Genomic DNA, 27220 nt, shown 5'->3' with positions numbered 1-27220 from the left:
TAAACGGCTTGGCAAGCCTCCACCCGCGCCAGGTCTCCTGGGTCCTGGACCACGAGGAGCACGTCCTCGGCATACGCCGACAGGACCAGCCTCGTCTCCGGCTCACGGAGCACCAACCCCGTCAACCTCTTGCGAAGGAGATGGAGGAAGGGCTCCATGGCCAGAGCGTAGAGCTGGCCCAACAGCGGACAGCCTTGACGTACTCCCCGCCCGAAGCTGACCGGTGCGGTCAGGGTCCAGTTGAGCTTGACCAAGCACTCTGCGGAGGCATACAGCACCTGGAGAAACCCCACAAAATGGGGCCCGAAGCCGAAGGCCCGCAGGGTGCCCAGGAGGTACCCGTGGTCCATCCGGTCGAACGCCTTCTCCTGATCCAAGGACAGGAGGGCGAACGACAGACCGTCCCTACACCCGAGCTCTAAGAGATCCCGGACCAGAAAGAGGTTGTCGAAGATGGTTCGGCCCGGGACGGTGTAGGTCTGGTCTGGATGAACCACGTCCGCCAGCACAGACTTTAGCCTTAGGGAGATGGCTTTGGCAACGATTTTATAGTCCGTGCTGAGGAGCGAGACGGAACGCCAGTTCCTCAGATCGCGGAGGTCCCCCTTGTTGGGCAGCAAGGCAAGCACGGCTCGCCTGCATGATAAAGGGAGGACCCCGCTCTCCAAGGACTCGGCCCAGACCTTGGTAAGGTCCGGGCCGAGGACATCCCAGAACACGCGGTAGAACTCCACGGTCAGCCCGTCCATGCCCGGGGATTTATTACTGGGCATGAGACGGAGGGCTTCCGAGAACTCGGCCAGGGAGAGAGGCAGCTCTAGCCGGTCCCGGTCGCCCGCGCTGACCGTCGGGAGTTCGTTCCAGAGAACCCTGCGGGCGTCGGCGTCGGTCGGATCCGGGGAGAAGAGAGAGGCGTAGAAGGCACGAGCCCTCTCGCGCATCTCCACCGGATCCGTGAGGGGGGTGCCGTCCTCTGCCAGAAGGCAGACGATGTGTCTTTTAGCCCCCCTCTTTTTCTCCAGGGCATAGAAGAAGCGGGAACCTCGATCCATCTCCCGAAGGAGATGGATACGAGAACGAACAAAGGCACCCCGGGCTCGAAGGTCCTCGAGGGCCCGGAGTTCCTCCCGCTTCTCCCGGTACGCTCCGCAGAGGGGCGGATCCTCGGAGCCCGTGGCAAGCCGCCTCTCTAGCTCTAAAACCTCCCGCTCCAACTGTTCTATGGCCGCATCCCTCCGCCGGCTGGCCCCCCGGGTGTAGTCCCGGCAGAAGAGCCACGTGCGCACCTTCCCCACATCCCACCACTGCCGTGCTGAGGGAAAGGCGCACCGCCACCCGCGCCAGGCCAGCCAGAACTCCCGGAAGGACACTACGAAGCCCACATCCTCCAGCAGGCTGTTATTGAAATGCCAGTAGGCCGGCCCCGGCCTCTCCGAAGAAAGAGAGGCCTTCACGGCCACTAAATGGTGGTCCGAGAACGGGGCCGGCCTAATGCCGGAGGAGTGGGCCCGGAAGAGATGATTGCGAGACAGATAAATGCGGTCCAACCGGGATTGGAAAGACCGATGACCCACCACCTGGACATAGGTAAATACCGTTTCCTCACCCAGGTGGAGGTCACGCCAGACATCCACCAGGGAGTGATGGTCTATTATCTCCCTGAGGACGTCCGCGGCGGCCGGGCACTGCTCGGGCCCTGTACGGTCCCGGTCCTCGAGGGTGCAATTGAAGTCCCCGCCCAGAACCAGGCACTCGCCAGGATCCAAAGAGCCGAGGAAGGCAGACGCCCGCTGATAGAAGCGGAGCCTCTCTGAGACGGATGACGGGGCGTAGATGTTGACAAGATTTAATATCAGCCCCTCTATCCAAACCCGGAGATGTAGCAGGCGACCCTGCACAACCTCGGCGGTCCCCAGCACCTCGGGCTGCAAGTTTGGGGAGAACAGGGTAGCCACCCCGGCTTGACAGGCCGACAGGTGGCTGAAATAAACCCTGTCCCCCCACTCCAGCTGCCAGCTAGCCTCTGCGGCCAGAGCCGCGTGGGTCTCCTGGAGGAATACGACAGAGTACCTCCCCTTCCGAAGGAAGGAGAGTACCTGACACCTACGGAGGCTGGACCTGCAGCCCCGGGTGTTTAGAGTGGCAATGATGAGCGCCGGCATCGAGAGGGCTGGGGAAGATCCTTCTTGGCGGGAGTGCCAGCGGCCCCCGTTGGGCCTCGCAGCAAACCGTGACCGTGCCCAAAGGTAAGAAGGGCGTCACGGAAGCTGCGGACCCGCTGGTAAGCCGCGGCCTCCCGCCGCCCGGTCCCTTTACCCTCCCCTAGGAGGGCCCTTACTATTTGTAGGATGAGATGAAAATCTCCCCAGCGCTGAAGGGCGAGAGCGACTTTGTTCTTGGAGCCTCGGATGTCTTCCAAGAAATCACGCATCTCGCCCTTCAGCGCAGGGGAGGAAAAAGCACAACAAGCCCAGACCAGCAGCCTGCCGTGCTCAGTGGAAGAGGGGTTCCTCTCTCCACCTCAAAGTCAGAGACAGAGTGGGGGGGTGCAGCTGGTTCCAGAGCTTGGTGAAAGGGGAGAGGCAGAGAGAGTCAGCAATCCTGGCTAATTAGCAGCAGCTGAGAATGGGGGGGGGGGGGGGGGGGCTGCAAATCAATTAAGGTTCAGGTGAAGCTGATTGGGGCTGCCCAGGAGACCTCTTTAAGAACCCTCCCTGTGAGGGAGGGTGGAGAGAGTTGAGAAGGAGTGTGGAGAGTAAAGGTGGTGAAAGACAAACAACTGATAAGGTGACCAGTAGAGCTGAGCAGAACAGCATCATCCCTGCTAAAGGCTACAGGGGGAGGTGAGGGGCGTGGGCAGGGAGTGTTTGAAGACTCCCTTTTCCCAAGTGGCTAGAGGAGGACTTACTACTCCACTCCAGCTGGCCCAGGGCATTGGCTACATTGCTCTGTTGTTTTGCTGCAGGACTGAGGGCCAAACGCCAGAACAAGGTGAGTGTGTTTTGTACTGTGGTTCTGAAACTGTGGGATAGTGGGCTGAACAGGGGTCAGGGGCCCAGGAGTGTGACTGACCCTGCCATGTTGTATACATGTGTCATAACCATGAGGGTTGGCCAGCAGCCTAGGGACTAAGGGGTTAACCATGTCCCCTGTACCTAGCCAGGTAGCAGTCAGCCAATAGAAATACAGGTAGGGATTTTAAACTGAGACAAAGGAATTTGGGGGTTTTCCCTCCTTTGTCTCTGAGGCAGTTTTGCTCTCTAGATACTGAGGGAGACAGAAGACATGTGTCTCTCCAAGAAAAAAAAATCTTCATGATGTGTAAGTAGGGTAAAATCTAGATAAATCTGTCAGGTTTTATTTTTTTCTGGTTTGGGAATTTGGATCTGAGGTCTGTGCTGTTAGAAATGGTTTTCCCTCTATTTTGTAACTAAGTTTTGGCCCATGGGGGGAATCTCCCATGAGTATATTAATTGGTGGCTCTTACCACCATCTAGCCATTCCAACTATGCTTGTAACTGGTTTTGTTTTGATGATAAAAGTTGTGTTTCTGATTAACTGATATTGGTTAATTTTTGTGTCCTGGTTTTCCTTGAGGGCTGAGACTTCCCAAGTGATCTCTCCCCTGTGTTTTTTTTTTTTTTGTGTTTACAAATACCTGGGTGGTGGCAGCGGTTTTTTATTTCCCAAAGTCCGGGTATTAGGATTTTGGGGGAGCTTTTTGTACCAAAGCCTGTAGAGTTCAGGTTTTGGGGTACTTTTGTGGGTCCCCACTTCTGCATTCATCATGCCAGAGGGAGGAACAGCCTTGACAACAAACATGAAGAGTTGAACACCCCCCCCCCCCCCCCCACACACACACCCCGTGATGTCTGCGGGAAACGGCTCTATCTTACAAGGCTGATTCGGAATCACTCCCAATATTGCAGCCAATTTGCCTTTTGCGGAAAGAACGCTTTTCATCAAAAGCGTATAACCAAACCCTTCTGATCACTGGGTCGTAAATGAGACACCTCTGGGTTCTCAGCCTCTTCATTGCTGCTCTCTACTACATGTTGAATGGATGAATAACCACTAGGTTGTACACAGTGTTTCTTTTTACGATCTCATAAATGGCGTCTCATAAGAGATTGTTCCACAAATGACAATAATGAATTTCTGACAAAGCCATGTCCTAATATCTATTCACATTTAAAGGGTTGGCCACATGTATTGTAAAATTGGAACTAGTATTTTGAGGAAAAGCCTCCGCAGAGGCGTTGCTAGGTAAGGTAATGTAAAACTCCCCTTCAGTCATTTTTCCTTTATTAAAGGTCTTGTGTATATAAGCTGCTTTAACCCAACTGTTGAATTTTTCAGGCCAGCCTTTCTATTTCACCAAAAAATACTCACTCCTGCCCTGTCTCTTTTTTTTTTTTTTTTTTTTTGCTAGAATTTTTTTCTCTCCTGTAAATGCAGTCCTCTTTGTAATTCTTCAGGACAAAAAGACCCCGCTACTTCCTCTTCTCCATAATCTTTTAATGTGTACATGGGCCTTTGTCCTCGTAATAAAACACCAGTCACTAATATTTTGTCAGTAAAGGTCTGCTGCTATCCCTTTTCGAAAGCCCCCTTTGTTTTAGAGACCCTCACGTGGTCTCCTTTCTTAAAAATCACTCACGGGGCCTTTATTTTAAAACGATCCCTATCAACCAGGGTCCCTCTAATAGTTCTGTGATAACTTTTGTTGTATCCGTCTACGAAGGCTTGCAACATGTCAATGTATCAAAGTGTTATGTGGTGGTATTTTACAGCCCATCTTTGATTTTGAAGTTCTGTTACACCTCTCCACAACTCTGACCTTGACTTTGTTATTGGTAACAAAATGGTGTACACGGTGTTGCTTTAGTAAAGTCTTTAAAAAAGCTTTCCCTCAATCTGTCTGTAATTTTTGAGGCACGTGCCCTTGTTTAAAAACAGCTTTAAATGCCTTAGCTACTTCTATTTTATTCTTTAGGGATACTGCTCAGGAGTATTTAGACAGAATGTGTATCATCATTAAAATATATTTATGGTCAGCGTTGTGATCAGCATAGTGTCATGTCAATCAAATCCGCTTGCCAGTGCACGTCCACATCAGACACCATGGTTTTATTTCTTTTAAATGTAATTCTTACCGGTTTATGTAAAGTGTAAGCATCTTGATCAGCTAGCCAGGCAGCAACCTCCTTTTTACTCAAAGTTTTGAGGTGCTTTTAACCGGCCTGAAATAAGGACGTTACTCCCCCCAAAACTTCCAACTTCTCCAGGAGAATAATAAATTCTTTAGCAAGCTGGCCATGTCTAACCCGTCTTACTTGAAAACACAGCTCTCGCTTTTGCTTTATTAAATACAAAATCGGGTATAAACATCTTAGTTTTTAAAAGACAGCCATTTTTGAGGCAAAACCAGCATAATATAAACAATGTATTTTAATTGATATTCAGCTTAATTTTTTTAACCCCTTAGGTCGAGGGTCTGACGTAAAGTTTTGTGATTGATTTTGCAAACCCTTCTACACGACGAACAACCAATTTTTTGCTGACACCTTGTCTGCCTGATTTATCAGAACCATCACCAGGTCTGAGGTCTCCACTACATCTCTGATCATTTTGGCAACTTCGTGTAACCCTTCTGCCAGGCCGAGTAAATAGCAGCAGCAAGGGCCGGGTTCAGTATCTAGGGGTCTCCTCCCAACGAGGTAATACAACACCGGCTCGAGCCCCCACCCAGTGACCTGGGAAATCTTACATACACCTCTGGGTGCCTCAAAAGAGGCAATTCTTCCCCTCTCGCAAGCACAGAGCCTCAGTATAGTAGCAAACCTTTAATAACATGAGGTAACGGACATCTGCATTAAATTGGGGAAACACCACAACTCGGATTTACCGACCAAACAATGAGCAAAGGCCCTCCCCCCAGCCACAATTCTCCCCAATGTCCCAAAAGTCCAACACCCCAAGAGTCTCAGCCCTGGGTCAGTGCCATCCCAGGGTTCAAAAGTCCACCCGGCAGGGTTTCACCATCCCAACCTGGAGGGGTGGGGGATCGATGCACCTTACGTGGCCCGGCGGTGGCTCCGCCTCTCCGTGCCGCCGCCGTCAACGCGAGTCACTCCGCCACACTCCACTTGTCGTCAGGTGAGCCGCCTCCACTGTCCGGCTCCGCAAATCCGCCAACCGTCTCGGTCCACGCTCCGGGCTGCCAGCTGGTTGCTCCTGCCGCTGCTCCGCCGGCTGCCGCTCCTACCAGCCGCAGGCTGCCGTCAGCTGCTCCGCTGTCTGCCCTCAGGTCAACCCCACCAGCTGCATCTACTGTCCGCCTACGCTTGCTGGTTGCCCCTTGCAAACTGCTCTGCTAGCAGCACAGCACCAGGCTCCCCTCAGCAACAGTGATTTCAGCTCTTGCAAGGCTCCCCTCAGCAACAGTGATTTCAGCTCTCGTCCGCAACACAGCACACAATGATTTCAGCTCATAACAGAGGAGCCTTAGCGCTGGCCCACAGCAAAGTTAGCTCCACAGCTCACAACTAGACTTCTAATGGAATCTAAATTAATGCTGATATTCCACAGTGGAGAGAGTGCAATCAGTGTTGTTTAGATCCTCACACAAGACCCCCCCCCCCCAGGTACCAAGACCTGTCCCCAACCTCTCTCAATTTGACTGGGTTTGGAACCCATGCCCCTTGTCTAGCGAGTGCTACTTAGTTTATGGCGAATCCCTCTGTCATAAACAGTTCCACCATTCCATTGTCCTTGATTCGCATAATCAGGGTAACAACACTTTTATCCCCTCTGCCTCAATAACAGAGAGACTGGGGCTCCCACAGTGGCCAAAGTGACGATTTGGGCTGCTGTGGCACATACTAGACAGGGTGGGTGTGTCTATGCAAATTGGGCTCAGCCCCTGAAGTCTCTTTGCACCACTTGCCACAGTTCGCCACTAGATGTCAGGATAGAGTTTACCCTGACCCTGCTTACATTCGTATACAGTTTCAGTGGTCATGTTAAGCTTTTTCCATTTGTAGCCTTGGGCTATAATTATATTTAGGACCCGTGCAACATTCAGTAGAGAAGAAATATGTCTAAGTTGGTAAAACTCCTCTGAACGATTCCAAAATACATAGTTGAGGCTAAGCGGGTCAGGAAATTTTTCTGCACATGGTGCACAGATTTCAACCATCTGATTTTTTTTTTTTTTTCAAGCAGTGGTAAAAGATTTTTACTACAACAGCTGTAATAATATCGGCCATAACATCCTGCTGATCATCCTGTTTGTTTTCTTTGGTCCTTTCTTTTTCTCAGCATGCTTCACGCAAAAGAAGCAGGTGCATATCACGGTTATTTGTGGCTGATCCCCGCTCTCTTCATCCTCTGAAGAGGTCTATCACAAGCAGAGAACCCCATTTTATTTTTTGCTGCAATCATTTACAAAAATAAAGTTAGCATTTTACCTCAATCATACCCTTGTCCGTGTCATAACCATCATCGCTCCCTCCAGTTGTGCCGTCAGGAATCGAGTCAGTAACCTGTTAAGCACAAGGTTTAACTCCGGTCTTCTATATGCGTATTTCATTTCTTTCAAATAATTAAAGTTGCTTTTACCTCCTCCTGCTCTTCTGCCTTTGCAACGGGCACCAGTTTACTATACCCCAGTGTTATGAACCAAACCGAAGCCAAGCAGGTCATTTGCCCCTCAGCCTCCACTGGTTGATTTTCCTCGTATACGTTCTCTTCTTCCATTATTTCCTATAAAAACATGAGTATTTATAATATACTTGCAATTTTCAACCTTTTGCTATAAAATAATACAAAGCAGCTTACCTCTGTCTTTGATTATTCTCCCTCCATAGCGGACATCAGATTTTTTTTTTTGCATACTGCCCTTCTCTTTTACAGTCAGCGATGCTTCCTGCTTTTTCAGATATGATTCTGTAGCAAAATAAGGGCTAAAGGAAAGCCTCAAATAACGAATACGAGACAGTGGGACAGACCTCAGGATGCCAAAATCCAAATTGGGCTCCTTGGCATCTGTTGAAGTCTTGCGACCGGCCATAGGGTTGTATCGTCTACCCTTAAAACTACCCGTTGCGAAAACGCAAGCTTTTATACACAAGGACAAACGTTCATTGGGTAGCTTTTTTTCCAAATAAACCTGTTTCTGAAACAGAAATCTGAATTCTGTGACATGCTTGTAAAACAGTTTCTAATTGGTCCAGTCGGGGAGCAGGGGCTCCACGCCCTCCTGAGTTCTATAGGCTGGTTCTGTCGAGGAGGTGGATCTCACCAATACGCTCTGCAAAGCCTATTGGCCCATCTTTCACTCGCTGCCCGGCTCTGCAAAACCTATTGGCCCAGCCTGAAGACCGGGTTGGCTCCTGCAGCTCTTCGCCTCAGCCCCTATCATTCCCCTTCCGGCCGCTCTTTGGAAAGAGCTTCGCTCTCTCGGTGCTTGCTAATGCAACCCTTTGTGCCCCAGCTTTTCCATCGTAAGTCTACCCTTTTATTCAGATTTTTTGCTGATTTCTCCTCTTCTATTCATTTTATTTAGTGTTTAATAAACACTCTTTGAAGGATCCTTTCCTTACTGATTTCTCTAGTGGCCAGCCTGCCTTTCTATCCGCTTTTATTCACTGTTTCAGGCCCTTCTCTCCTCTCAAGTATCCGTTTCTTGCTGACTTCTCTTGCAGCTCATTTTATTCAGTTTTATTTACTTTTAATCAATTTCAGACACCTCTGCCACCCTGCCTCTTACCTTCACCCCCACACTTCTTAACACCGCCCTCCACCCATTAGCCCTGCCCTGAAAGCAGCTATGTTGGCTGCCATGTTTCAACATGGCTGCCAACATGACACCAGACCGGAAACAGGGGGCAGCGTACCTGTCAAAAAAACACGGTGATGAAAGCTATCAAGCCATTAACTATTTTCAGCCTTTTCAAAGCACTTTGTGATCTTTAAGTATGAGGTGCACTAAATGCAAAGTACAAGAACTGCGAAACTTAATGATGTGCAAACTTTTTGTTGGGTTACTGTCATGAGCTGAATGATTATCATGGTGAAAACTAGTAGGTGCTGTTGGACTTCTGACTATTTATCTCCATTTGCTTATTTTTTCAGGGCACTGAATTCTGGCAAACACTTGGCATTGGTTCAACAAAAGGTATTAGATACGGCAGTAGACAGAACCTGGTGATGTTTTTAAGGTGAATTAAGCGGATTCACTAATGGCCTGCCTAGATTACAGACTCTATGGCATACTCCCAGGCTATGTCTACATTAGCATCCCTATTACGGAATAGAGGCCAATGTAGCACTTGGGAATAGACAAATCCGCGGGGGGTTTAAATATCCCCCGCGGGATTTGCATTTTCATGGCTGCCGCTTTTTTCCGGCTTGTAGATAAGCCGGAGAAAAGCGCCAGTCTGGACACGATCCTCTGGAAAATAAGCTCTTTTCCGGAGGATCTCTTATTCCTACTTGAAAGTAGGAATAAGAGATCCTCTGGAAAAGAGCTTATTTTCCGGAGGATCGCGTCCAGACTGGCGCTTTTCTCCGGCTTATCTACAAGCCGGAAAAAAGCGGCAGCCATGAAAATGCAAATCCCGCGGGGGATATTTAAACCCCCCGCGGATTTGTCTATTCCCAAGTGCTACATTGGCCCCTATTCCGTAATAGGGATGCTAATGTAGACACAGCCCCATAGTGTAGAGACACCTTGCACTGACAAAGGGCTTTTCCATTGGAGCAGGAACACCACCTCCCCAAATAACATTGACACAAACATTCTTTTGTAAGCTGTGTTAGTCTGTAACTGGAAACTTAAACAACGAATGGTCCTGTAGCACCTTAAAGACTAATGAAACATGTAGATGGTGTCATGAGCTTTTGTGGGCACAGCCCACTTCAGATAACTGGAGTATTAAAAGTCCACATCCAAGAATAATTAAGAGGGGGCAGGGGAAGGGGGGGGGGGGAGAAGAAAATAGTGAATTGGTGAACAATTGTGCTTGTGTACCTAGAATTTGTGGGAAATACTGACTAAATCATACCAGTGCTTTGATTGGATGCAGAGGGAGCGCACGACTCTCAGTCAGTGCTGTGTACAATCAGTATGCATCTCACTTCACGTGCCCTTGGTTAACATGTGTCACGTTAGCAATACCAGTAGGAAAACATTAATTTATTAGCCACTAGTAAAATATTAATTTATGTCCAACACAAAAGGTTTCCATGTTTGCTTTATTGATGGCAGGGGTGAGGAACCTTTTTTTGGGTTGGGGGCCACTGACCTACAGAAGTGAGAAGCAAAACAAAAAAAACTCTTCCAAAACCAACAACTCTCATTGATGTGGCCCCCAATTGAGCCACCTCACTCCTCTGGTGCTCCAGCCCCGCAAGGTGAGGGGAAGGGATGGGGGGCTGAGGTTCACAGCTTCCCATAGGCCAAATTTACTTTTCCTGGGGTTCCAGAGTTAGTGGATTTTATGGCCTCCCTTAGCTCCTGGAGTGGAGACAAATTAGGGGTTCAGTGTGCAGGACAGCGCTGCCAGTGTGTGGAATAGGGATGAGGATGCAGGATCTGGGCGAGAGGTGCAGTGCAGAAGGGGGAGGGTTGCGAGGTTGGGTGGGACTCCTCAGCCACAGTGCCACCTCCTCCCACCACTGCCAGGCACGGTGCAGCCTAACCTGCTGCCGGGGAAGGGAGAGGGCACCAGCCACTCGTGCACCACAGGAGCCTGCCCGACCCGGCCAGGTCCTGCGCAGTCCAACCTGCTACCTGCCCCGCAGGAGCAACTGAGGGAAGTGCTGCTGCTACCATGGCAACTGCGGGCTTGGCGGACACCCAGTGGTGGGTGGGAGTTTCCTATGGTGGGGGATGGGGTGGCAGTCCTTCACCTGTAGCTCCATGGTCTGCGTGTGGGACGGTGATTTTGCTTTCTTCATCTCCCTGCTTGTGTCCTCCAGCACCAGCTCCAGCTTCCAGCTCACAGCCTTGGGTCTGTGCGCCAACCGTGAGGTTCGAGCAACAGTGCAGGCTTCCTGCTGCGTGAGGGAGGAGGGTGGGGGCTGAGCTCAAGCCGCAGACCACCTGGGAGGTGGCTGTGGACCACTAGTTGTCTGCGGATGATGCTTTGAGAACCACTGGTCTAGCCAAAACATGCCTGTGGCAGTGCTGAATGGAGGGAAAGGCCTGTTGACAGCTTCAGAGAGAATTTGCTCATCTCATTCACCTCACCAGATTTACAGTTATGTCAAAATCAAGGCCACTGGAGGGGGAATAGAAGATACAAAGAGTACAAGGAAGTGCCCAAAGCATGCCTGCCACCTACCTCTCTTTGTCTCTGTCATCCTTATTCAGAAAAAGATCTCTCTTCTCCGACTCCCACTCCCGGTCTCTGTCATGGTTGGTCACTGAGGCGCTTCGCTTGGAATCCCCTGGCTTAGGCCACTGTGGAGGTGTCGGGAAGGAAGGTGGGGTTCGATGGAATCTATTCCATGGCTCGTGGGGATTGTTAAAGCTCTGTAGGTTTGGACCATCTTTGTGAACAAATATGCTGTTGTGAGCTAAAGTCACAGGAGAGCAAAAGGGAACACATTTTTCTTTTGAACAAGAGTTAAAAAATTCATACCAAACTATTCTAATGTGCCAATTATAATAACTATCCTTTCAAGACTTCTCATTTTGGGGTCGGGGAAAGCTCTTAGCAGGAGCTTTCAGCCACCTCTGAGAACTGGTGAAAGACACAGCAGCTGTTAAGCCTGTTTGTGGGGGAAACTTTATCTACAGAACTGAGTAACCCCTGCAAGGTAATGAGAACATTAACACCACAAGAGATGATTCAGAATTGCCCAGCTTCTCTTTCTCTCTCCATCAGCATGACCAATACTCACTAGCTCCTGTCACTGCCAAACTAAAAGGTTGCAAGGCAGTTACGGAAAATCAGCTGCCTGCAGTGAGGACTCAGACTCAGAGGTGGTGTGTAGTTGCATTTTTTTTTTAAAACCCGAGCTTGGCTGTGGTTCACACATTCCTTTTAGCATGATAAGTCACTTGAATTCTGGATTGGTTTAAAAAAAAAAATCTCCAGGTCTGTATGAGTTGCACATGCATACTTTCCTACATGTGTCTGCCAAGTACATCTCACTTGAAAGTAATTCTGTATGTGGAATTTAAAATTCAAACTGTGGGAGTTGGCAGAGGAGGGTAAGTCTACACAGTGATTTAGGGTATCAATGGCTGTTCTACTGTAAGTCTTTACTGTTGAAGGATGTCACTTTACGTGCCAGTAGGGTAGCAGAGCTCAGTGGAGTTTCACACTCTGACACCTCTAAGAGCACAGAAGGCCACAATCTTGAGCTGTGAAGAGATGCAGAAGCATGACTACTGATAGGCGTGACATGCAGAAAAGCTCCCACCACAGAGACCTGGAAATCTTAGGTGCAGTGTTTTCAGATAGGAGAATGGAGGTTAGGAAATAACTTTTTTTTTTAAATTACCTCCAGCTGCTGTAAATATTAGCATGTGGCCTTTTTGGAAGGGATGTTTTTTCTGCATTAACCCAGCCAGTACTTACTCAGAGCATGACTGCCTAATCTTCCAAAGGCATTGCTGCCTAAGTTCCCAAGGCCGCTGAAGGTGCTTGACCTGCTAAATGGATCTGGAAAGGCAAACAAGGATTTAGCAGGCATTTAGCCAAGAATGTTGGAGAATGAAACACACCCCTCCCCTTCTGAATGCTCTGAATCCAAGCAGGATTAGGTCAGACTTTAAGATGACCCTCCTTATTGCAAAGTTCTTTGCACAGAAATTCCTAACATGTTAAAAAACAGAGAAGGGATTCAGTGCTTACTACACAGACAGACACTGTAGTAAACTTTTGTATGCCAGAGGGGAGCTGCAAGTGATATTCTAATAGGAGCTGCTACTCAATTTCAGCTAAGTTGCAATGCTATCCACATGGCAATGAAGAGTTGTAAACTGTCTTCTGGTGCAAGTGGGCCTTGTGATGTGTAAAAGGGAAGTCAAATCCCCCGGAGCTATTGATTCCCCTATGAGGGGCACGTACAATATACATACATTGCTAATGCTTAGATATATTTGCTATTTGTATAGGAGTAAGACATGACAAAGGTCAAGGCCTGTCACAGGTAATAACTTATAATAAGGAGACGAGGGGAAGTGAAACCAGTCTTCTGTTAAGTGGAGATATGGATAGATTCCACATCCTTTAAACTTGTGACCGGCTCAAGCAGGAAAGGAAAAAGGGAGATATGGCTCGCCCATTGTTCAGCAAAAGTGAATGAATGTAACACAGCTGTAACCGCAAAGTCAGCAAGTAGGCACTGTATTTAACCTCATTTGGAAAATTAACCTGACCTATAGGAATGCTAAATGTCAAAAATGAAGTAACCTATCATGTTAAGGCACCTAAACCAGGAAGGATGTGAACCCTATAAAAACCCCTGCATATGAGATGTTGGGGGTCGGCTCTGATTTGAACATTGAGTTCCTTAGCCGTACCTTGGTTGCAACCAATAAACTTGAGTTGGACCCAGCCTGAAAGTGTGACTCTCTTCTTGGGGTAAATCAGACTAGCCTCCAAGGGGACGAAACCTAGCAATTTATGCAACACTTGCACAAAACTTTTCAGGACATAAGAGTATCCTTTGATTTGCTCTCCAGCCCCTTTCCCAGCCTACCCTGGGTTCTGCACCATGTCACAGTATAGACATCAATATAAAACAAAGCTGACAAAACGCAGCACCCTTTGTATAAGATAACAAAAGGCTCCTGCATTTGTAAGCCTACACCTGAGAGAGGGTGAGGCCAGACACAGACACCACACACTGCTGCTGCTTGCTGATATTTTGGCAGCATTAGAAAGTGAAGGAACCAGAACACAAAGCCATTCTAACAAGCAGGGGGCCTGACAGCTTTATTACGATGATACTTTTTGATAATGAATTTTCTTTGCTTGTTGTTGTTGTCTTTCAGTTGCCTTGAAATGGGAACTGCAGGCATCTTGGTGAGTGGCCTGAGAGGTCACTTTGTTTCACTATCACTTTTGTGTGCACCTCTGTATTGTCTGCTGTGTAACCTTCTCACAGACATAATCCTAAGTGAATCATTACAGACATCCATTCCTACAGCAACTATGCACCTGGGCTTTTTGCACTAACATTCCTTCTACAGAACCACTGGTCACAGCAACAGTGGGGGCACTAGTGTAGACTAGGGGCTATTGTGTGCCAGCCACCTGGCTATTTAGATCTGCTCCAAGACAGATTAGACAAGCTGTTGGTTAAAGAGCCAGAGAAGGACCTGCACTAGCTCTACAACTATGGCAGTAACCACAGTTGGGAAATTTTAGGGGAAAAAGGCTCAGAGGACATTTTATCCTCACTCACTACTAGTGTAAAAGTAGACCACAGTCTTAAGGCCTTGCTAAGCCAAGGAATTAAGTTCCCTCACTACACTGCTACCATTAAATTCTGTCCAGACCTAACACATCTTAAATTATATATGAGAGCTGGGTGAACAGTACAAATTTTTCCAGAAATACATTAAGTAGAATTTTACACTAATTGACTCTGACTGTGTTTGCACTCTATTCTTGTACTGAATATCAGAGTGACTCATTTGCAGTAGCCATGAATTTTAACTCTGTGTTGGAGAAAATTAAAAGTTACCATGGGGATTTTGCCCTGGAAATCTGATTTAAACAGGTCATCATAGTGCATATTCTGTTCACTGACTGGATGAGTGCAAGAGCTTGATAACACATAATCCACCCCCCAAAAAAAAATCTTAATCTATTTTGGTAGTGGATTACGTGAAAACCAGAAAGATACATACGCTATGTCTATACCTCAGCCTTCTTCCGCCAAAGCTTGTGCAAATGAAGTGTGGAGTAGAATATTGCTGCACTTCATTTGCATAATTAATTAGGGGCTGCTTTTGCACAAGAGGCTTTTGCACAAAAAGGAGCTGTGTAGATTGTTCCTTTTTGTGCAAAAGCCCCCTCTTGCGCAAAAGCCATTCTTCCTCATTTTTTCCATGAAGAACAGCTCTTGCGCAAGAGGAGGGTTTTGCGCAAAAAGGAGCTGTCTACACAGCTCCTTTTTGTGCAAAAGCCTCTTGTGCAAAAGCGGCCCCTAATTAATTATGCAGATGAAGCACGGTGATATTCTACTCCATGCTTCATCTGCATAAGCTTTTGCGGAAGAAGGCTGCAGTATAGACATAGCCATGGTGTTATTCCTGAACACCATCATGCATAGAAAAACCTTTTATCATCAAAACTAACCAACACATCCAGAACTTTGAGTGGTATAATCAACTGCCCATAAGCACTATATTGAACAAGAAAAACTAATTTTGTGTACAATTTAGAATGCAGAGATTTTAGAAAATCAGGGTCTACTTACAGCCAATCAGGGAACAAAAAAGCAAGCAAAGTCTATTAGATAACTGTTCATACAGCTCTAATAAAAAGAAAGTGAGAAGGGATGTGGGAGAAAACCATTTTAAATTATTTGTTGTTTGAGATATAGTTTGCTAATGATTGGAAATGCTAAATTATCCCTTTGTTTTGGTTACCTTTTGATAAGCCACCTAATTATTTACCCATCTAATGAAAAATTCTTATTGTTTCTCTGAGTTCATCACACGTATTTAACTGTACAGAATAGAATAAACCTTCTACATCTAAGATATAAGTGAGTATGCACAGTGGCTTATCATTCATGGAATTCCACCCTTCTGAGGCTATGTCCACACCGTGTCACCACAGCTGCGCCATTGAAAGTTGCACAGTGTAGCCACTATCGCCAAGAGAGAGCTTCCTGGTAACAAAATAAAACCACTTCCAATGAAGGGCAGTAGCTTCATTGCTGGGAGTGTGTCTCCTGCCCACAGAGCTGTGGTTTTCATCATTAAAACTTTTGTCATTCAGGGGGGTGTTTTTTCACACATCTGAGTGACAAAAGTTTTAATGATGGAAGTGCAGCACAGACAAGCCCTAAAATTCTCCATCCATTGGCAGGGAAAGGATCTACTAATCCTGTTGACCTCAGGAACTAAGTTAGAGATGGAAAAACAAAGGGTGTGCTGGGGGAAGATTCCTAGGGTAGCTTGTGTTTCCTGTGGGGCTTTAAGTGCTATGGTATCTCAGACACTGCTGATCAGAGAATTAAATATAACAATAAATGTGATAGCAGAGTTTACTTACAATTACCTGCCAAATGGCTTGTAGGCAGGAAGCTGCTATGATGAGGCGAGGGTCCAAAAGGGGTGGTGGCTGGATGTGCAGAACCTGTGACAACAAGTGAGTGATCTGGTTTTAGTCCAGTGATGGGCGTTTTAATATGAAAAGCCGATGCTCCTGTCCATCAAGTACAATAGGTAGATATATATATACACACACACACACACACACACGGCATACTGAAGCACCATGGAAGTGGCAGAACACCACTTGACACTGAACAACAGGCAGACTATGTTTCCCTGTCCCCTAAATCAGGGCAAGGCAAAGAGTGAATGTACAATCCTGCATCAAAGTGTGCCAATTCTCTGTAATAACTCTGGCTTTGATGCCTTTTTATAAAAGATTTGTGTAGCATGATAAAATGGTTACTTACCTTTTGTAACTGTAGTTCTTTGAGATGTGTTGCTCATGTCCATTCCAGTTAGGTGCGTGCACTGCATGCACACATTGTCGGCAGTTTTTTCCCTTAGCAGTACCCGTTGGGCCAGCAGGGGAGCCCCCTGGAGTGATGCCGCTATATCAGCTAATATATACCCTGGCTGGCCCTCCAGCCCCTTGGTTCCTTCTTACCGGACTACTCAGAAGAAGGGGAGGAGGGTGGGATTTGGAATGGACATGAGCAACACATCTCTAAGAACAACAGTTACGAAGGCAAGTAACCATTTTTTCTTCGAGTGCTTGCTCATGTCCATTCCACTTAGGTGACTCCAAAGCAGAAACCCCAGGAGGTAGGGTCAGAGTTCTAACCTTTCAGGGAGTGGAGTACAGCCCTACTGTGGCACAGTGGGGGTGCTGTCTGCTCTGTGACCGGGGGTCCCCCTGTGCCGTGATGGGAGATTCTCACTGACTCTCTCAAATGTGTATTTGCCCAGACGCTCAGGCTCAGCCTCCCAGGGAGGGGGGTGGAAACCAGCACCTGGCTGGGGGGCAGGGCTGGAAGAGAGTTTTAGTTTGTCTGGAATCATGGAGGAAGAAGCCCAAGCAAGGGGGCCTGGGATTTAGGGGCCCAGTCTCCCCCATCTCAAGGGGGGCTGAGGCATCCTGGGCCTGCCCTGGAACCAGATTATTGCTTCTCCAGGACACAGCACAGATGTAAACACCCTCTGTTCTACTGGCTAGTGGAGTCTGTTCGTGCCATTACGGGGGTGCAGGAGTCGGGGAAACCCAAATGCACCATCACACCTACCCAGGGTGAACCAGAGCAAAGGTGTGGATCGAACACCATGTGGCGGCCCTACAGATATCCAGTATAGGAACCTGAGCCACGAAGGCTGTAGAGGAGGCCTGTGTCCTAGTGGAGTGGGCTGTAAGGGAGGGATCTGGCAGACCATAGCACTCCTTGATACAGGAAGTGATCCATGAGGAGATCCTCTGCACAGAGACCAGCTGCCCCTTCAGCCATTCTGCGATCACCACAAACAGCTGTGGGGACTTACAAAAGGGCTTTGTCCTGTCTAAATAAAACACTAAAGCTCTTCTAACATCTAGCGTGTTCCTTACCAGAGGCATGGGGCTTGGGGTAAAACACTGGGAGAAAAATGTCCTGGGAGACATGGATATGAGACACCACCTTTGGGAGGAAGGTGGGATGGTGGCGTAGCCTAACCTTGTCCTTGAAGAAAACTATAAGGGGGGTCTGAGATGAGAGCCCTCAGTTTGGACACACACCTGGCCAACGTGATAGCCACCAGGAAGGACACCTTCCAGGAGAGGTGCAGCAGGGAGCAGGTTGCCAGAGGCTCAAAGGGCGGGGCACTGTGAGCTTAGTCAGGACCAGGTTAAGGTCCCATTGAGGAACAGGTTGACAGACATGTGGATAAAGCCTGTCCAGCCCCTTCAGAAACCAATGAACCATGGGGTCCCCAAAGAGTGTCTTGGCCCTGGAGCCCAAGTTAAAAGCAGATAGCTGCTAGGTGCACCATAACTGATGAGGAGTGTCTCAGTAAGTGTGTCTGAGCTGGCACATCATCATCATCATCATCATCATCATCAATATTGGGGGCGCTGAGGTGGCTGGGATGGACGAGAAGCTATATCTGGATGTGTTTGGCATACCATCGGTGCCAAATAAGGGTGTTCCCAGGACCGATGTAACAGAGAGCTCCGCTGCTGTTGTAAATTGCGGTACCAGTGGAGGAGGAGTCAGTATGGGAACTGGCGGGAATTGCGGAGCTGGCGCCTGCCGCTTCATTTGAATCAGTGCTGGTTGCCTTTTGTGCGTTGTTGGTGCCAAGTGTTTAGCCGGTGCCTGTGCTGCTGCTGGAGGTGGAATGGTGCCGAAGCCAAGCGTGGCTTTGTCTGTGCCGCGGTTGGTGCTGACACAGAGGCTTTGTGTTTTGCCTCTGCTAGTGTCTTTGATGAGGCACGCTCCTTGTCCTTGGGGGTTGCGGCTTTTATCGCTGCTGGCTTTGTTGCCTGATTGCTTTTCCAACCCTTTTTCTATTGAGGGTGCGGGGGCAGTCTTCTTGTGGAGAGGATGCTTCCTCGAGAAAGAGTCTGTCCCTGAGGAGGAATAGGACCTCTTTTTTGGCTCTTGAGCCTTTTCACTGTCCTGTGGACTTGACCTAGTGGGAACGCCTCTCTCCGATGCCACTCCAGGGGATGGCTGCCTGTGTGGGGTGGTGGGGTGTGCTCTGGGTCTGAAGCTGGCCGAGTCTTTCTCTCCATCTGTATCATTTTTAATTGGAACTCTCTGGCCTTTCTTGTTCTGGCCATGAGTTTTTTACAGTGAGGGCACTGTTCCGTGGGATGCTCCTCACCCAAACAGCGGACGCACTGTGCGTGTCTGTCAGATATCGAAATGCACTTAAATCCGGATGAGCCAGACATATCCCAGGAAACACAGAAATTTCAGCATTTGTGTTACTATAACCACTAATTCAATTCTCTAAACTATTTCGAGTCTACTAATGCACAGCAAGGGAAAAAATAAACTTTTTTTTAAAACTATTGCTATGGAGGGTAAGATAGACTAATAATTATTAACTAGTAAAGAAACTTCTGTAGTAAAACTGTCTAAAACTATGTAACTTCTCAGTGAGGTAAACGGGCAACTGCTGAGCTGCGACCGAAGCTGGCAGTGGTTGAGAAGGAACTGAGGAAGCAGTTGGCTGCGCATGCAGAGTAGTCGCTTCAGATTTTGCATGCCGGCACCCCACGTGCACAGCCAACCGTGGGCACTGCTGTCACAAATCTCCGATCAGAGGTGCAGCAGCGCTCATGCACCCAAGGTGAAGCATCCATGGAGACACTCCTCGAAGAAGAAGAGATGCTTGTTCCCCTTCTGCGATACAAAGTACCTCCGCTCAAGCTTTTTATAAAGGTTTATAAAGCAGAGAGTCAGCGACAAGGGAGCTTGTGAACAGGGACTGTTAACAGGGAGTTTTGAGAAGGAGTTTTCCAGGTGAAGGAGAAGCAACTACAGGACTCTTGAGGGAAGTGGTTGTCTGTAGTGTGTGTTGTGTTTGGGGCTTTCCTGCTGAGTGTTGAGCTTGTGTGTGTTTGTGAGTGTGGTGGTGGTCCCCCCCCCCCCCTTCTCTTCCCTTTCCCTCCCCCCCACGGAGTGTGTGCTGTGATTGGCAGCTGGAAGCTGTTGGCTTCTAATCAAGATTTGAAATCTAGAAGCCTCTGCTGATTGGATGAGCCTTAGCAGGGGGAGGGACTATCAGGCAGTCCAGGACTTTATAAAGCAGTGAGTCAGCAACTAGGGAGCTAGTGACCAGGGACTGCTAACAGGGAGTTTTCAGAGGGAGTTGGGAAGGGGGCAAGGTACACTTCCCATTCTTTAAAATCTTTTCTCTAGGAAAGCAGGTATGGATAGTGATAGGTCTGCTGTTGTTACCTGCACAGCTTGTGCCATGTTTGTCTTCCTCCTGGAAGAAAAAAGGGATTTCATCTACACTAAGTGCAAGTTGGTCACCATTTTGGAAGAAAAATTAAGAGGACTGGAGGCCCAAGTGTTGACCCCACGCTTGATCAGAGAGGATGAAGACTTCCTCGATAGAAGGCAGCATTTAATCCTGCAGACACGGCAGGCAGAAGAGCCAGAGAGAGCAGTGCAGGACAAGGAAGAGAACCAGCAGCATGTAACTTCTAGAAGAAGAAAAAGGCCAACTCAGGTATGACATAGTGGGGGTACTTGCTGGGCTGTGGTGACCTCTGCTGTCTGGAGCAAGACCCAGCAGGGAAAACCTTATTATGCAAAGGTACCATACGGGTTGAACCAGCCAACCCCCCATGGGGAGAAACAAAGGGAGGTGGAATGCTGCCCTGGCTGGGGGCAGGGCTTGGAGAGGGGGAGTTAGTTCCTGTCGGGAAAGCAGGGGAGAAGGAACTGGGGAGGGGGCTGGGATCCCCCCATCTCAAGGGGGCACTGAGGCCTCTTAGCCCCCAGTTCCTGTAACCAGATTACATCTGTGCTATGCTGTATCGTGGAGAAGCAATAAACCACCCTCAATTCCACTGGCTGGTGGAGTCTGTTTGTGCCATTTCAGGGTGCAGGAGACGGGGGACCCCCAACGCGCCGTCACATCAGGTCTCCCCCATTCCTGTAGAGGTAAGTAACCGCTTTCAGGCTCTCTCCACAGGCACTGCGGTGGAGAATGCTTTGCAAAGGACCTCTCTGGAAAGAAATTGGAAAGGAACGCCATCTACCGGAGGGCATGGGATGCATAGTCCTAGGGATGGGTGTTCCATGACCACCACCCCCAAAAGAAGACGCCAGGTGGTGGTGGTTGGGGACTCCCTCCTAAGAGGGACTGAGCCATCCATCTGCCGTCCAAACCTGGAATCTCTAGAGGTGTGCTGCTTACCCGGAGCTTGAATTCAGGATGTGACTGAGAGGCTTACCAAACTGATCAAACCTTCGGATCGCTACCCCTTCCTGCTTCTCCACGTGGGAACTAACGATATGGCCAAGAATGACCTTGAGCGGGTTACTGCGGATTATGTAGCGCTGGGAAGAAGGATCCAAGAATTCGGAGCACAAGTGGTGTTCTCGTCCATCCTCCCTGTTGAAGGGAAAGGACTGGGCAGGGATTGTCGAATTGAGGACGTAAATGCGTGGTTGCGTAGGTGGTGTCACAGAGAGGGCTTTGGTTTCTTCGACCATGGGACTATATTCCGGGCACAAGGATTGTTAGGAAGAGATGGGATCCACCTAACCAAGAGAGGAAGGAGCATCTTCGCGGGCAGGCTTGCAAACCTAGTGAGGAGGGCTTTAAACTAGGTTCGTCGGGGGACGGTGACCAAAACCCTGAGGGAAGTGGGAAAGTTGGATACCGGGAAGAAATGCAAAGAGAAACGAGCAAGAAAGGAGGACCCCTGATTCGAATGGAGAAGATAGGGCGATCAGCTGGTTATCTGAGGTGTTTGTACACTAATGCGAGAAGCCTGGGCAACAAACAGGGAGAACTGGAGGCCCTGGCCCAGTCCAAGAAATATGATTTAATTGGGATAACAGAGACTTGGTGGGATGACTCGCATGACTGGAGGGCTGTCATGGAAGGGTATAGACTGTTCAGGAAGAACAGGCAGGGGAGAAAAGGAGGAGGAGTTGCACTATATGTAAGAGAGCACTACGATTGCTCTGAACTCCAGTATAAAGAGGGAGAAAAACCTGTTGAGAATCTATGGGTTAAGTTTAGAGGTGCAAACAACAGCAGTGATGTTGTGGTTGATGTCTACTATAGGCCACCGAATCAGGTAGATGAGGCTTTCTTCGGACAACTGAGAAAAGCTTCCAGATTTCAGGCACTGGTTCTCATGGGGGACTTCAATCACCCTGACATCTGTTGGGAAACCAATACGGCACTACACAGACAATCCAGGAAGTTTTTGGAGAATGTTGGGGATAACTTCTTGGTACAAGTGATGAAGGATCTGACCAGGGGCCATGCGCAGCTTGACCTTCTGCTCACAAACAGGGAGGAACTAATAGGGGAAGCAGAGGTGGGTGACAACCTGGGAAGCAGTGATCATGAGATGGTAGATTTCAGGATCCTGACCAAAGGAAGAAAAGAGTGTAGTAAAATACACACCTTGGACTTCAGAAAAGCAGATTTTGACTCCCTCAGGGTATGTCTACACTACCACCCTAGTTCGAACTAGGGTGGTAATGTAGGCATACCGCACTTGCAAATGAAGCCCGGGATTTGAATTTCCCGGGCTTCATTTGCATAAGCCGGCCGGCGCCATTTTTAAATGCCGGCTTGTTCGAACCCCGTGCCGCGCGGCTACACGCGGCACGGGCTAGATAGTTCGAACTAGCAAGCCATTCCGAACTATCTGTACACCTCGTTCCACGAGGCGTACAGATAGTTCGGAATGGCTTGCTAGTTCGAACTATCTAGCCCGTACCACGTGTAGCCGCGCGGCACGGGGTTCGAACAAGCCGGCATTTAAAAATGGCGCCGGCCGGCTTATGCAAATGAAGCCCGGGAAATTCAAATCCCGGGCTTCATTTGCAAGTGCGGTATGCCTACATTACCCCGCTAGTTCGAACTAGCGGGGTAGTGTAGACATACCCTCAGACACCTGATGGGCAGAATCTCCAGGGATGCTAACATGAAGGGGAAAGGAGTCCAGGACAGCTGGCAGTATTTTAAAGAAGCCTTATTGAAGGCACAGAAAGAAACCATCCCGATGCGTAGCAAGAGAGGCAAACATGGTAGGAGACCGGATTGGCTTACAGGGGAAACCCTTGGTGAGCTTAAACACAAAAAGGAAGCTTACAAAAAGTGGAAACTTGGACAAATGACCAGGGAGGGGTTTAAATGTATAGCTCGAGAATGCCGGGGAGTTATCAGGAAGGCGAAAGCGCAATTGGAATTGCGACTGGCTAAGGATGTGAAGGATAACAAGAAAGGTTTCTACAGGCATGTTAACAAGAAGAAGGTGATCAGAGAGGGTGTGGGGCCCCTACTGGATGAAGGAGGTAACCTAGTGACAGATGATGTGGGGAAAGCTGAAGTACTCAATGTTTTCTTTGCCTCTGTATTCACGGACAAGGTTGGCTCCCGGACTAATGCGCTAAGTGACGCAAGATGGGATGAAGATGGACAGCCCTTGGTGGGTAAAGAACAGGTTAGGAACTATTTAGAAAAGCTAAACGTACACAAATCCATGGGTCCAGACTTAATGCATCCGAGGGTACTGAGGGAGTTGGCAAATGTCATTGAGGAGCCTTTGGCCATTATCTTTGAAAACTCGTGGAGATCGGGAGAGATCCCGGATGATTGGAAAAAGGCAAATGTAGTGCCCATCTTCAAAAAAGGGAAGAAGGATGATCAGGGAACTATAGGCTGGTCAGTCTTACCTCAGTTCCTGCAAAAATCATGGAAGGCATCCTTAAGGAATCTATTTTGAGGCACTTGGAAGAGAGGAAAGTGATTAGGAATAGTCTGCATGGATTCACCAAGGGCAAGTCGTGCCTGACCAATCTGATTAGCTTCTATGATGAGGTTACTTCCTCTGTGGACATGGGGAAGTCAGTGGATGTGATATACCTTGACTTTAGCAAGGCTTTTGATACGGTCTCCCACAATATTCTTGCCAGCAAGTTAAGGGAATGTGGATTGGATAAACGGACAGTAAGCTGGATAGAAAGCTGGCTAGAAGGCCGGGCCCAGCGAGTAGTGATCAACGGCTCGATGTCAGGATGACGGTCAGTTTCTAGCGGAGTGCCCCAAGGTTCGGTTCTAGGACCGGTTTTGTTCAATATCTTTATTAATGACCTGGATGAGGGGATGGATTGCACCCTCAGCAAGTTTGCAGATGACACTAAGCTAGGGGGAGAGGTAGATACGTTTGAGGACAGAGATAGGGTCCAAAGTGACTTAGACAAATTGGAGGATTGGGCCACAAGAAATCTGATGAGGTTCAACAAGGACAAGTGCAGAGTCCTGCACTTGGGACGGAAGAATCCCAAGCATTGTTACTGGCTGGGGACCGACTGGCTAAGTAGCAGTTCTGCAGAAAAGGACCTGGGGGTTACAGTGGATGAGAAGCTGGAGATGAGTCAACAGTGTGCCCTTGTAGCCCAGAAGGCTAATGGCATATTAGGTTGCATTAGGAGGAGCATTGCCAGCAGATCCAGAGATGTCATTATTCCCCTTTATTCGGCTCTGGTGAGGCCACATCTGGAGTATTGTGTCCAGTTCTGGATACCCCACTATAGAAAGGATGTGGACGCATTGGAGAGGGTCCAGTGGAGGGCGACCAAAATGATTAGGGGGCTGGAGCACATGACCTATGAGGAGAGACTGAGGGATTTGGGTCTGTTTAGTCTGCAGAAGAGAAGAGTGAGGGGGGATTTGATAGCAGCCTTCAACTTCCTGAAGGGAGGTTCCAAAGAGGATGGAGAGAGGCTGTTCACAATAGTGATGGATGGCAGAAGGAGGAGCAATGGTCTCAAGTTACAGTGGGGGAGGTCTAGGTTCAACATTAGGAGGGTGGGGAAGCACTGGGATGGGTTCCCTAGGGAGGTGGTGGAATCTCTAGCCCTATAGGTGTTTAAGTCTTGGCTTGACAAAGCCCTGGCTGGGTTGATTGAGTTGGGATTGGTCCTGCCTTGGGCAGGGGGCTGGACTTGATGACCTCCTGAGGTCTCTTCCAGCTCTATGATTCTGTGATTTTTTTAATCAATGGTTACCAAAATCTTTTGTTTTCAGAAAACCATGTTTTCAGCAGACAAACCCCCCAAATTTGGGTGAGTATAATGCAGTATAGACAATTTAAAATAGAACAAAAAATTGATCTATTTCAAACCCTCTGCAATGGCAACAACTTTGAATTTTTTTGCAAAATTCTTTTTTGATCATCTGCATATGGCATGTAAGAATCTAAACTAAACACCAGCAGGATAGACCCAAAATCAAGAAGCAGTTCCTATCAGAGGTCACTGTAATTTGTCAGCATCTCTTGCTTTGTGGGGTAACCCATAGTTCCATTTGGACTGAAATAGGAAGACCCAGCAGAACAGACGGATCTGTTCTAAAAGTACAGTTTACCAATAATCACTAATATTTTTAAACCAGTCTGAGGACTAAAATTGCACTGATTCTCTCCTTACCTGTTGTGGAAAACAGAGGCCTGGCAAGGTCTTGTGGGTAATGGAATCCTGGAAAAACTCCAGGGGCAGGAGGTCTGCTGAACAGGTCAAGTTTACCACCTATGTCTAGCTTGTGGGGATCCAGCTGCATTTGCTGTTAAATGATACAAGAACAATCTCATTATACATTTCCTTTCTGTATGGGGAGAAAAGAGAGAGAGTTCGGGTTTTCTGTTGCTTAGTACAGATTGAACCTCACTTGTCTGGCACCCTCAGGACCGGAGTGGTCCTCAACAGGGTAATTTGACGGACTAGGGGAAGTCAGACATCTGGGCTCTCCTGGGGCTATCCTCCTGGCAGCTGCCCCAAGAGAACCCAGAGACCTGATCTCCTTCAGCTCACCTGCCTGGGTATGTTGTCCTCAGCCCACTGGGGGCAGCAGCTGCTCCTGGGGTTCCCTGCCCTACGTGCAGTAGCTGTTGCTGCTCCCAGGGTTCCCTGGCCCCACACGCGGCGGCTGCTACTCCCGGGGTTTCCCGGCCCCACACGTGGTAACTGCGGCTGCTGCTGCTCCTGGGCTTCCCCAGCCCCACACGCGGCGGCAGCTGCTGCTGCTCCCAGGATTCCCCTGTCCCACGCGGCCTAATGCGTGGTGGCAGCAGCAGCTGCTGCTTCTGCTGGTCCCGGGATTCCCCGGCCCCACGCACTGCGGCTGCTCTTCCCTGGATGCGACGGCAACTGCTGCTCCCCGCAGTTCACCAGCCCCACACGCTTTGACTGCGACTGCTGTTCCCGGGGTTCCCCAGCCCAACGCACAGCAGCAGCTGTTGCTTCTCCCGGGGTACCCTGGCCCTGCGTGCAGTGGCTGCTGCTCCCAGGGTTCCCCAGCCCCATGCGCGGCAGCGGCTACTGCTCCTGGGGTTTCCCAGCCACACACGCCGTGGCCGCTCTTCCCCGGATTCACTGGCCTAATGCGCGGCAGCTGCTTCTCCCACGGTTCCCCGGCCCCATGCACTTTGACTGCAACTGCTGCTCCTGGGGTTCCCTAGGCCAGCACACAGCGGCTGTTGCTGCTCCTGGGGTTCCCCAGCCCCATGCGCCGCGGCTCCTGCTCCGGCTCCCAGGGTTCCCCGGTCCCACGCATTGCGGCGGCGGCGGCTGCTGCTGCTGCTACTGCTCCCGGGGTTCCCCGCAGAGGCGTAGCGAGGGTGTTATGCGCCTGGGGGCAAAGGAAAAATTTGCGCCCCCCCACCGCCATGTGGCACGGCCCTGAACCTGGTGCACAGCTGAGGGGAACTAGTACTGCATCTTTCCCCACCCCCTACAGTTTGGGGCCGGGCTCCCGCATGCACTAACCTGCCGGTGGAGATGGAGGAGGGTCGGGCTTGGAGCAGAGAGGCAGGGAGGAGGCTCCAGCTGCCGGTGGCAGGCGGAGTAGGAGCATGTGAGCTGAGAGATGACGGGGGAGCAGAATGGGATTAACTTGGTGCCTCCCTAGCAAGGTGCCCACGGCAACTGACCCCTCCGGGCCCCTCGCTATGCCACTGCCCCCCTCCTGCAGATCTATCATCTTATGCACGTGCAAGATCTGTGAGAGCCGTCCCATGAATCTGCGGTTAGTGTCTGTGGCTCCTGCTTCTGGGTGGTGTCTCAATGCTGCCACATTCACCTCCAAAGAGGGGGCTTCCCAGAGCAGGCCCTTGCTGCTGACCCCCAAGGCATCCACAGGTCCAGTCTCCTTTCAATGGGCCCACTTCCCAGGGCTCATTGATCTTGGATCTGGCTTCCATCCCCTCTCCAACCTTTGCAACTGCCCAGAGGTGTCACCTTCCGCCTTATCCATTCCCACCTCATTCACCCCACAGGGACAGTCTCTGCC

At 49.3% G+C, this 27220-nt stretch overlaps 1 protein-coding gene and 1 long non-coding RNA gene across 2 annotated transcripts in view; both read right to left on the bottom strand.

The window, feature by feature from the left end:
- LOC102450345 (autism susceptibility gene 2 protein homolog) overlaps positions 1-27220 on the bottom strand; it is a 437768-nt gene that overhangs the window by 75685 nt on the left and 334863 nt on the right. Inside the window, exons 11-14 of the mRNA XM_075916845.1 lie at positions 25363-25495; positions 16254-16337; positions 12597-12680; positions 11352-11586 (exon numbers count right to left, since the gene is read on the bottom strand). Of these exons, the coding sequence (XP_075772960.1) occupies positions 11352-11586; positions 12597-12680; positions 16254-16337; positions 25363-25495 (536 nt within the window). The remainder of the gene's footprint in view (positions 1-11351; positions 11587-12596; positions 12681-16253; positions 16338-25362; positions 25496-27220) is intronic.
- On the bottom strand, positions 7265-7849 carry LOC142825136 (uncharacterized). The gene is made up of 3 exons (XR_012899624.1): positions 7624-7849; positions 7484-7547; positions 7265-7402 (listed from the first exon to the last, which is right to left on the bottom strand). It is a non-coding gene; the product is annotated as an uncharacterized LOC142825136 (long non-coding RNA).

The sequence above is a fragment of the Pelodiscus sinensis genome, unplaced genomic scaffold (genome assembly GCF_049634645.1).
Source record: "Pelodiscus sinensis isolate JC-2024 unplaced genomic scaffold, ASM4963464v1 ctg36, whole genome shotgun sequence".
Classification (NCBI taxonomy): domain Eukaryota; kingdom Metazoa; phylum Chordata; order Testudines; family Trionychidae; genus Pelodiscus; species Pelodiscus sinensis.
The sequence above is the reverse complement of the archived record's forward strand: the minus strand, read 5'-3'. Positions and strand labels throughout refer to the sequence as shown.